This window comes from Rhinopithecus bieti, unplaced genomic scaffold (assembly GCF_001698545.2).
Source record: "Rhinopithecus bieti isolate Rb0 unplaced genomic scaffold, ASM169854v2 scaffold_18153, whole genome shotgun sequence".
In the NCBI taxonomy this organism is placed as follows: domain Eukaryota; kingdom Metazoa; phylum Chordata; class Mammalia; order Primates; family Cercopithecidae; genus Rhinopithecus; species Rhinopithecus bieti.
Genome location: NW_016809139.1, coordinates 1,410,837 through 1,420,643, shown reverse-complemented (window position 1 = coordinate 1,420,643; position 9,807 = coordinate 1,410,837). Strand labels below are relative to the sequence as shown.

General features: G+C 61.1%; 2 protein-coding genes across 2 annotated transcripts in view; one reads left to right on the top strand and one right to left on the bottom strand.

Moving 5' to 3' along the window:
• The window catches only part of TSPEAR (thrombospondin type laminin G domain and EAR repeats), a 250,187-nt gene extending 241,079 nt beyond the window's left edge, over positions 1-9,108 (bottom strand). Inside the window, exon 1 of the mRNA XM_017888692.1 lies at positions 8,632-9,108. Coding sequence (XP_017744181.1) covers positions 8,632-8,713 — 82 coding nt within the window. The 5' untranslated portion in view covers positions 8,714-9,108. The remainder of the gene's footprint in view (positions 1-8,631) is intronic.
• On the top strand, positions 121-1,077 carry LOC108539760 (keratin-associated protein 10-12-like). The gene is made up of 2 exons (XM_017888651.1): positions 121-486; positions 610-1,077. Exons 1-2 carry the CDS (start codon positions 121-123, stop codon positions 1,075-1,077), a joined length of 834 nt encoding a protein of 277 aa, XP_017744140.1.
• Positions 9,109-9,807: the final 699 nt, after the last annotated feature.

Below are 9,807 nucleotides of genomic sequence, written 5' to 3'. Positions count from 1 at the left end.
TCCCTCCCCTACTCCCCCCTACTCCCCCCTACTCCCTCACCTACTCCCCCCTACTCCCTCCCCCACTCTCCCCCACACCCTCACCCACTCTCTTCCATCTCCCCCAGCTCAACTCCCAGCATGGCCACATCCACCATGTCCATCTGCTCCAGTGACCTGAGCTATGGCAGCCGCATCTGCCTTCCTGGTTCCTGTGACTCTTGCTCTGACTCCTGGCAGGTGGACGACTGCCCAGAGAGCTGCTGTGAGCCCCCCTGCTGCACCCGCAGCTGCTGCGCCCCGGCCCCCAGCCTGACCCTGGTCTGCACCCCAGTGAGCTGTGTGTCCAGCCCATGCTGCCAGGCGGCCTGTGAGCCCAGCCCCTGCCAATCAGGCTGCACCAGCTCCTGCACGTCCTCGTGCTGCCAGCAGTCTAGCTGCCAGTCGGCTTGCTGCACCTCCTCCCCCTGCCAGCAGACCTGCTGCGTGCCTGTCTGCTGCAAGCCTGTGTGCTGTGTGCCCACCTGCTCTGAGGATTCCTCTTCATGCTGCCAGCAGTCTAGCTGCCAGCCAGCTTGCTGCACCTCCTCCCCATGTCAGCAGTCCTCCTGTGTGCCTGTCTGCTCCAAGCCTGTCTGCTGCAAGTCCCTCTGCTGTGTGCCTGTCTGCTCTGGGACTTCCACTTCATGCTGCCAGCAGTCTAGCTGCCAGCCAGCTTGCTGCACCTCCTCCCCCTGCCAGCAGGCCTGCTGCGTGCCCATCTGCTGCAAGCTTGTCTGCTGCAAGCCCGTCTGTTGTGTGCCTGTGTGTTCTGGGGCTTCCTCTCTGTGCCGCCAGCAGTCTAGCTGCCAGCCGGTTTGCTGCACCTCCTCCTGCTGCAGACCCTCCTCCCCCGTGTCCCTCCTCTGCGGTCCTGTGTGCAGGCCCACCTGCTGCATGCCTGTTCCCTCCTGTTGTGTGCCCGCCTTCTCCTGCCAGCCCAGCCACTGCTGCCTGGCCTCCTGCATGTCCCGCCTCTGCCGCCCTGTGTGCTCTGCCTGGCCTGCTGAGGCCTCTGCTCAGGCCAGAAGCCCAGCTACTGACGGGCACATCCCCTAGGACGAGCTGGGCTCAGGTTCCCCCCAACCTCTCCCATTGCTGACCTCTCAGCACACGCACTAGTACACGCTGCACTAGTACACACCACACTGGTATGCACTGTACTGGTACACACTGCACTGGTACACACCACACTGGTACACACCGCAGTGTGCAAGCTGGCTGACCTCACACCCCAAAACCATGGCTTACCCATCCACTATCTCCAAGCCAGGCCCAGGCGACCACGAGACAGCCCTCTCCTATTATTGAGGGGCCCCACGTGTTCCCTGGCAGAATAGTCACCCACAGCCACAGGAGGTCCCCGGGCTCCCCTGCCCTTCTCCTCCAAGCCATCAGCCGCCCTTGCACACCACGTGCCTCGCACAATGAATAAACTGGCCTTCCCTGCCTCTGCGTGCTCCTCTCCTGGCCTAGCGTTCTATTTCATTCTTTCTCTGGCCCTCTCTGCAAACACAGCCCTGGCTTTGGCAACCCTAGCCACGCCGTGCGAGCATTTCTAGTGGTGCTGAGTTCCAGGCTCCCATCCCTGCAGCCCAGGCCTCCTGGATCTGCACCTCCAGGCAGCTCTCGGGGTGACCCTGCTGCAAATCCAGGATTCAGGTGGTGATATCTCTGGTGGCACATCTGACCAGAGGACTCCTTGGCAGGAGGGGCCTGGTGCCCCCATGCCTCCCTGTCCCTGGTGAGTTTGAGGAACCCTGGGGACAGGGCCCAGGTTGGCCTCTGTGCAGGGCCCTCAGCAGGCATAGCTGAAGCTGAGTGTCACTGTGGTCAACCAGCTCCTGGGTGGGGTGGGATGGGGTGGGGCGGGGTGGGGCCTCCCTCTCCCCTGGAGCCCTGGCATTTTATTTAAATAGCCAACGCCTTCTGTTTGTGCTTGTGAAGGGTAATGCAACACCTCTTCTGTGGCCCCAAGTCTAGCCAGGAGTGGCAGAGGTCAGAGGGAAAGAGGCCAAAGGGTACATGACCTAGGGATCCCACACTATGGGATCTGGGGCCCAAGCTGGCCACTCTTTGGGGGTTTCCTTTGGGGCCAGTGTTTCCAGGATCCCCAAGGGTCCACACCCAGCCTCCCTCTCCACCAGAGCTGCCTCCTCACCTGCTGTCCCCTCCACACCACACCAGTGCCACTGCCCAGTTCCTGAGTCCCGCCAGCTGCAGTGGAGCTGGAACAGGGTGGGACTGAGAGGGGTGCACAGGGCTGCAAGCCCAGGAGGCCCTGAAATCCAGCAAGACATTCCCAGGACCCTCAGTGCAGGTCTAAGATCACCTGGCCTCTGTCTCCTCTGGAGAGTGTGGGCAGATGCCCTCGACTGGGCCGGCTTTTCCAGTGCCACTCTCCCTGCAAGGTCCCTCAGTGAGAGGAGACCCTCAGTGAGAGGAGGGCCCTCCCACAATTAGAACAGGTTTGGTGTAAATAGGTTGAGATGGACTGGGTCCTACCATCGTCTTCCTAGCCCCTGGGGGTGGGGAGGCAGCTGGGACCCTGCCCCCTGCTTCCCTGGGGTACCACCACCACCACCACCACCAGCACTCTCCAGGGGTCCCTACCATGGAACACGGGATGAGAGAAGCCAGTTCTCCACTTCCCTGGCTGTTGGGGCCTGAAATTTTCTGTGGCCTGTCAGTCCAGACTTTCCCCCGTCTATGACATCATCAGCCTCCCACTAGCCAAGTCCACCCCCAATCCCCAGGGAACCCCCACAGTGGGGGGTGGCCCTGACCTGCCAGAGCTGTTGGCCTCCAGCAGGCAGGTAAAACCCACAGCCTTCTCAGAACAGGTTTCTCAACACATGAGACAGAACACACCAGACTTCCAAGGGGGACAGCTGGATGGAGCTCGTTACCCAGATGGTTCAAAACCAAAGGGCAGCGGCTTGAGTCTTTCCACTAAGGCTTGGATTAACAAGAGGAGCAGGGGCCTCTCCAGGATGGGCCCACACGAAATTTCCACAAATCTACCACAGGGACCAGAAACAGAGCCTTGTTGGGGGACAGTGGCAGGTGCTGCCCACTCAGCCGTGCGCTGCCTCCGTACCATCAGTGGGGAGATGTTTTCAGGAGAAAGATGCAGCAGCTCCCACCCAGTCACGGCCCCAGCACGCCATCCATGGACCCTGGATGGAGCCCAGCTGCCTCGGGGGGCGCAGTTTAACTACAAAGGAGCCCTGGATGCCCGCCCCGCCCAGATACGCTGACCTGTTCTCCATGGCCGGCGATGGCCTGTCCCCAACGGCTGGTGACCCTTCCCTGGCGCCCCAAGCTCAGCCCCTAACCCCCAGCTGCAGAGCGAGGCCTGGTGCGAGCACGGGTTCCCCCAGACCCTTCCCAGTGCCCACCGGCAGCCTAGGCCGGGTAGAGCTGGCAGCACCTCCCCTGCTGCAAGACCAGGCTCTGGTAGAAGCCTCAGAAAACATGCACCGGCAAAACCAAGGAAGGGCGGCTGCGTCCCGGGTTCTTCCGCGCAGGTGTGTGTACACGCAAGCACAGACCCACGCGCGCACACCCACGCGCACACACCCACGAGCACACACCCATGCGCGCACCCACGCGAACACACCCGCGCACACACCGCTGTCCCCAGCCCTGCAGTATGACCTTCCCGGAGTTCCCGGCTCCGACCTGCATGCAGCACACTCTAAAGGCTTCCCACGCAGTAGTTTCGCTGGGCTGCCCTTCACCCACTTCTCAGAGGAGGCAACCGAGGTGGAGGTGTGGAGGGTTGAGCAGCTCCGGGACTCAGGGGTCGCCCCGCCACCGCTATCCTTCCCCAGCTGCTGGGTCAGGGGCCGGGGAGGGGCTCCCCAGGCTGAACCCGACTGGGTCACCCTAGAAGAGAGGCGAGTTTCTCTTCTGTTTCTCTTCGGCGCCCCCAAGCCCCTGACAGTGCCCGAGGTGCCCATGGGGTTGGATTCGCCAGAGTCCCCTATGCAGACCTCACCCAGGGCCAAAGCCACCCCCAAGCCCCACCTTGGTGGGGGGGATGAAAAGTGAGCCATCGAGAGATGGGGTCCCTCCACCCCCAACCCCTCCAAGGACAGAGGCGGGCTGGGAAGCACCCACTTTCACGGCCGTCCCCGCCCGGCTTTCCTAGTGGAACTGGTGCCCGCATCAGTTGGGGGGTCTGGGAACAGTAAGGAATCCTGCGGGGTCGCCTCCATTTATCAGTTGGGTGGGACCAGGCGAGCACCCCTAGCCCCAGCCCAGGCGATCAGGGTGCGAAGTTCACTGGAGGTGGATTTGGGATTAGGATGGGGGCGACATCCAGGACGACTGCACCTGCCCTCCCCACTCCTGCTGCTCCACCCCCGCCCCCACCCCAACACCAAGGTCTCCACCAGGAAGATGGGGGTGGGGAGAGGACGCAGGGTGGAGAGGGTGAGGGGAGAGAGGACGCGGGGTGGGGAGGGTGAGGGGTAATGGCGGAGGCCGAGGCTCCGCAGCTGCGGGTCACAGGGAGGGGCAGAGGACGGGCATTCAGCTGGGAACCGAGTCCAGACCCGTCGCGGCCCTGCGTGTGCGGCTCCTTATCCTGGAAACATGGAGGCTGGAGACCCTTGGCTTGTCTGGAGTGGAACCCTAGTGTCCAACAGAGTGCATGGGGCTCAGCCCTAAAGCTAAACATTCTTTGTTTCCTGATGACCATGGGGACGGAGGGGCGGGGGTGGAGTGAGGGGAACGCCCTGGCCTTATAGTTTAGAATTTTATTAAAGGAAAGGCGTGGCCACTGACAGTTTGCTCTTCAGGAGTCCCAGAGTGACTGACTGGCTGGGGACAGGGAATGAGGGGGTCCTTAACGTTGATATTTGTTTTCCAAGAGACAAAGGTGATGGGTGAGGCGGCGAAGCCTCTACAGGTGGGTGTCATTCATTTCAGAGCATGAATGGATGCAATAAATAAACATGATAGAAAAATGCCACAAGCCCTAGGCCCACTGGAGTGGACTGGACAGTCCATTCCCAGTGGGTCCCTCAGCCTCGGTCCCCCACCCTGTCCCAGAGCCCTGGGGCTCACATACATCCTTCCTGGCTGCCTGGCCTGTAGCCCCCGATCCCCGCCTCCCACCGCCCCCCGCACACACACACCACACACAGCACAAGATGATAGAGATATGAGAGAGAAAGAGCCAGCAAGGACGGGAGAGAGAGGGAGTGCAAGTGTGCGCTGCGGGTAACCTGTGCATGCATGCATTGGGGCTAACAGGCTGGAGCTCAGATCCCTCCCCCAGCCCCCAGCAGGGGGGACTGCAGGCTCCTGCTCTGAGTGGGGAGCTGGGCCCCCTGGACAGAGGACTGGGCCGCCTGTGGGTCAGGAATGGGCACGCTTCCTAACTGCAGGACACTCAAAGAGCTTTGGTCATGCACACGCAGCCAAGAGAAGGTGTCACTGGCACAGAGCCTTCCAGAGTGGCCTTGGGGACCTCGCTAGGGACCAGGACTCCCACCACTCACACTCCTTTAGGCACTGAAGTCCAGAGGACAGAGGCTGAGGGCAGAGCTCCTGGGAGCACCAGTGGAAGTAGGAGGGCTGGGCTGGAAAACCTCCCCCAACCTCCTATTGCAAAGGGGCTCCAGCCAGCAGCCTCCAGGCCCCAGTGATCTTTTAAGATGCAAATCTGCACCATCATTTCCTCAGTGCCATCTCCAGTTCCTGGGATGCACCCCGCCCGTCCCCAGGCCCAGAGACCTGACCACCCTCATTCCTCCCTCAGCCCACCCTGGGGTCTCTCCACCTGCTGACAGCCTTCCAAACTGCAGTCACCTCCCCAAATGCTGCTCCCTGAGGCCCCCCAGGACACCTGCAGGGCAGGCACAGCCCACGGGACCTCACAGCACTCGCTCCAGGCAGAGCTGCAGTTTGGCCAAGTTACCAGCTCCATGTGGGCAGGGCCCTGGCCTGTGGCTGCCACATCCCGGGCGGGGGCACGGCCCTTCCTGGTGTGGATGCTGAGCAAATGTAGGGGGAAGGGGAGTGGATGAAGAGAGCTGGGTAGCTCAGGGGCTGAGGCCTCACTGAGCAGGGTCCTGCGTGACCGGTACCCCCCGCTGACAGTTCCTTCAGTAACACTCAGGACAGGGAGAGGCAACAGAAAGAGATGTGGCGGCCCTTGCATCCTGCAGTTCCTCCACTCCCAGCCTCTCAGCCCTCCCTCTGCTCAGCCCCCCAGAGCCCACCAGTGACCCCAGCCACTGGGTCCAGCACTCCTCAGAGGGTCCTCACGGAATCTCCTGCCTTGACCTCCTGTCCACGTGGAGGTGAGGTGGGTTGCTCTGAGTGAGGGGTGCTGAGCCTAGGGTGCAGCCCACCCTCCTGGCTCCGCAGCACCACGCAGCCCGGACCACAGGCTCCTTAAAAGAATCGGAAGGGTCCCTGCCCTTCCACTAGGCTTCGCAGTGAAGCTTTGCACTGAGGCTTCCTACAGTGAGTGTGAAAACACAGGCTTGTCCTCCACTGCTGCCCCCGGGGCTGGAGCCGTCTGAAATTCCCAGCCCACAGCTTCCCCAAAGCCTGGCAGTCACTTGATTAGCAAACTAAGTCCTAGAAAGCTGCCCGACAAGGCAAAGCCAGAGAGGAGAGGAGAATGAGTGCCGGAAATCAAAGCAGGTTCCCCTCCCAACACCTCCAGAGAAGCGGCATGGGCCCGTGGCAGACCCAAAACCCCCAGCCTCACGACTGCCTGTAACCTGCGGGTCAACCACCAGCCGCGGCTCCACGCCTTGGGCACAGACTCAGGGAGCAGGATTAGAAAGCTGAGACGGCGCAGCCACGGCCTGGTGCCTTCACGCACACACAGCACAGCCCCAGCCAGCGGGGCCCACGCGAAGGTGGAATCCCACAGAATCCTACAGCGCCAGCAAAGGCCTGTGCTTCCCAAAACGGAATGGAACCAAGGTGACTTCTACAAAACGATCTGAAACCCTGGCTGGCCCTTATGCAATTCTCTTGGGAGTGTTCCAAATTTAGCTCAATATTACTTACTTGACTTTTATCTTTCCTCCCTGGCTCGTGGTATTTATAACTGGGTCATCTTTTAACTATTTGCAACGTAGCTTCAGGGGAGAGGGGGCAGGTTTTATAAATAATCTGTATTATTATTATTATTATGCAGGTTGATTCTGTTCCCCGAGCTAAAGGGAACATGAAAATACATGTCTGTGACTCATGCCCCCCCCCCCCCCACTCCAGGGTGTGCTGAGGAGTCGCTCAGCTGCCCCGGGGTCCCCAAGCAGGGGAGGGAGAAAGGTTGGCACTGGGCCCTAGATCGCGTGAAGCCAGGGGATTTTGCTCTGCGACAAGCTGACTTGGCTCTTGTATTGTTTGCAGAATCACCCGGTTCCAATGCAGTCCCTGCGGGCAGGTGCAGCTGTGCTGGAGCCCAGGGAGCAGGGGCTTCAGTCCTGTCCCCAACATGCAGGCAGCAATGGTTCCAGCACGGAAGACCTGCCTGCCTCCCACCACACAGCCCGAGGGCTGCCCTGGAGGCACAGTCTGCTGTCCCTGGGTGGGCGGAGACGTTTAGGACCCCCACCTCCACCACCCACGCGAGTCAGCACGGTCCACACTCGGGCGATCGTGCTCATCCCCTGGTCATGTCATTGGGATCTGAACGCCATCCAAGCAGAGAGCTGCGGCCTGGTGCCTGGGGTGGACTTCATCTACTCCAGGGAACCAAGGATGCATGATTTGCAAACAAAACCAGAAGCGCAAGCCATCTCCTCGCCTACCCCGACAGGCGCTGCGGAGCCTGAGTGCTCGAGTCGCTAATTTACTGTCCAGTTACCTGGTTTCTAGCAACCAGGTCTAGTTGTCCTGTTACTTTGTTTATTAAATTTTGGTTTGATAAGTAAAATCCCTCAGTAGAAACTCTAGAAAAGTATTAGCGTGTCATGGTCAAGAGCAAGCCAAATAGCCTTTCTAAAAGGTGGGAAGGAAACCCCAGGCTTCGCCAGGACCCCCCGGGTGAGCCAGCCCAGTGCTCTCCACTCAGACCAGGTTATGCCCCAAAGAACCGAGCCCTTCACTCCGGAGATGGTTGTGTTTGGGGCTGTGCCTGTGTCTCCAGTTTTTCGCTCAGGTGGGGAAGGAGCAGGGATGGTGTGGCCTTTTGCTTTGCTGAGTGCAGGCTGGGGGCGTCTCCAGCAGCTAAGGAAACAACTCACGCACAGCGGCCTGCTGCGCTGCTGCGACTTCATTCTTCATTCCCAAAGCAGGTGTCAGCCTTTCCCCCTCCCCCCACCCCGGGAGGCCCAGCAGGTAAGCACTTGTGGAGGCCCCGGTGGCTGCTGGTTAGCTCTTGAAGCTCGTCCCCACCCTGCGCGCGTTCTAAAGAGCCGCGTTTCTATTGCAACTGCCCGCCCTGCGCTTTCATCTTTCCCACCTGTGCTCCTCCCGCCTCTGCCCGTCTCCCCAGGGTGCTACCTGCCAGTCCTGCCAAAGCGTCCTCGGGCACCGCAGCTTGAATCAGTGTTCGAAAGTGGCATTTGCAACTCAATACCCCTCCCAGCTCCCCTGCAAGTTCCCCCCGCCCAAGTCCCTGTGCCCCTGCCTTACCTGTGCAGGGCTCCCAACGCTGGGTGCCGTGGCTGGGGGCCACCAGGGGCAGCACAAAACACAGCCTCAACAGGGCAGACATGAGGGGCTTGGGTGCCAAGCTGCATCCAGGGTTCCGCTCAGCCGGCAGGGAGGTGGCTGCTCCTCAGACGTCTGCGTCAGCCTTTCCAGGGGCGGCCGTGGGGCCCCCGGGGGTCACTGCGACGGCCACATGCCAGCGGCGGGCGGTGGACACAGAGGTGGCCCTGGCTGTAGCGGTGGGGAAGCTTCTGGTTGCTGCCTGTGGGAGGCAAGTGGCCCTGGCAGGTGGGGCTGCAGCCGCTGGTTTATCTCATTTCCCTGATGGGCTTGGGTCCTGCGTGCAGGTGACAGGTGATAACAATCTCGGCACGGCCTGGGATTAGTCGCTGGCAAAGCACACTTTCCAAAAGGAAAGATAGAACTAGGTCGTGCTGTGGAGAGCTGAGAATAAGCCAGAGAAACTTAGAAGACCCGTTGCCCTCGGGCGCAGGCTCCCTGGGCTCACCGCCTTTTAGGACCAAGGGCACAGGCAACCATGGCAGGCCGGGAGCGGGCAGGGTGGGTGAACTCTGGCTGGGGGTTTGGGCAGCAGGTCCCCACAGTCTGCTGGAGGGTCCTAGAGGCAGGTCCAGGCTCTGCCAGGGAGTCCTAAAAGCAGGTCTGGGCTCTGCTGGGGTGGGGTGGGGTCCCAGAGGTAGGTCCTCTGCTCTGTGGGGGGTGGGGGTCCAGGTGGCAGGTCCTGGGCTCTGCTGCTGGGGGGGTGGTCCTGGAGGCAGGTCCCAGGCTCTGCTGGGGATCTAAGCGGCAGGTCCCGGGCTCTGCTGAGTCCCCCAGCGGCAGCGGCCGTCCCCAGGAGGGGCTGGGCTCCCTCGGAGGGCTTTTTATCTGGTGCCCAGCCCTCCCGAGGGTGTGTGGGTTTGTCAACTGTTGGGTTTCAGGAATTTCCCTCTGGAGGGAAGTCGGTCCTTAAAGGGAACAGCTAATGAGAAGGAGCAGAGGCAAGCGTCCCTCGGGGAAGGGGCGCGCCCATGGTCACTCATCCAGAGCCGAGAACCCTCACGTCTGACCTCTCGACACTGCAATGGGCATGAAATGCCACTCAGGAGTGTTCTTTTTACAAAAGTACCCTGCCCCCCACCCTCTCCAAACAGCACT

Bases quoted from the DNA above. Each gene is read 5' to 3' on its own strand.
- LOC108539760 (XM_017888651.1), top strand. From the start codon at position 121: ATGGCCACATCCACCATGTCCATCTGCTCCAGTGACCTGAGCTATGGC. The intron at 487-609 runs GTGTGCTGTGTG...GTCTGCTCCAAG, and splicing joins TGCCTGTCTGCTGCAAGCCT to CCTGTCTGCTGCAAGTCCCT.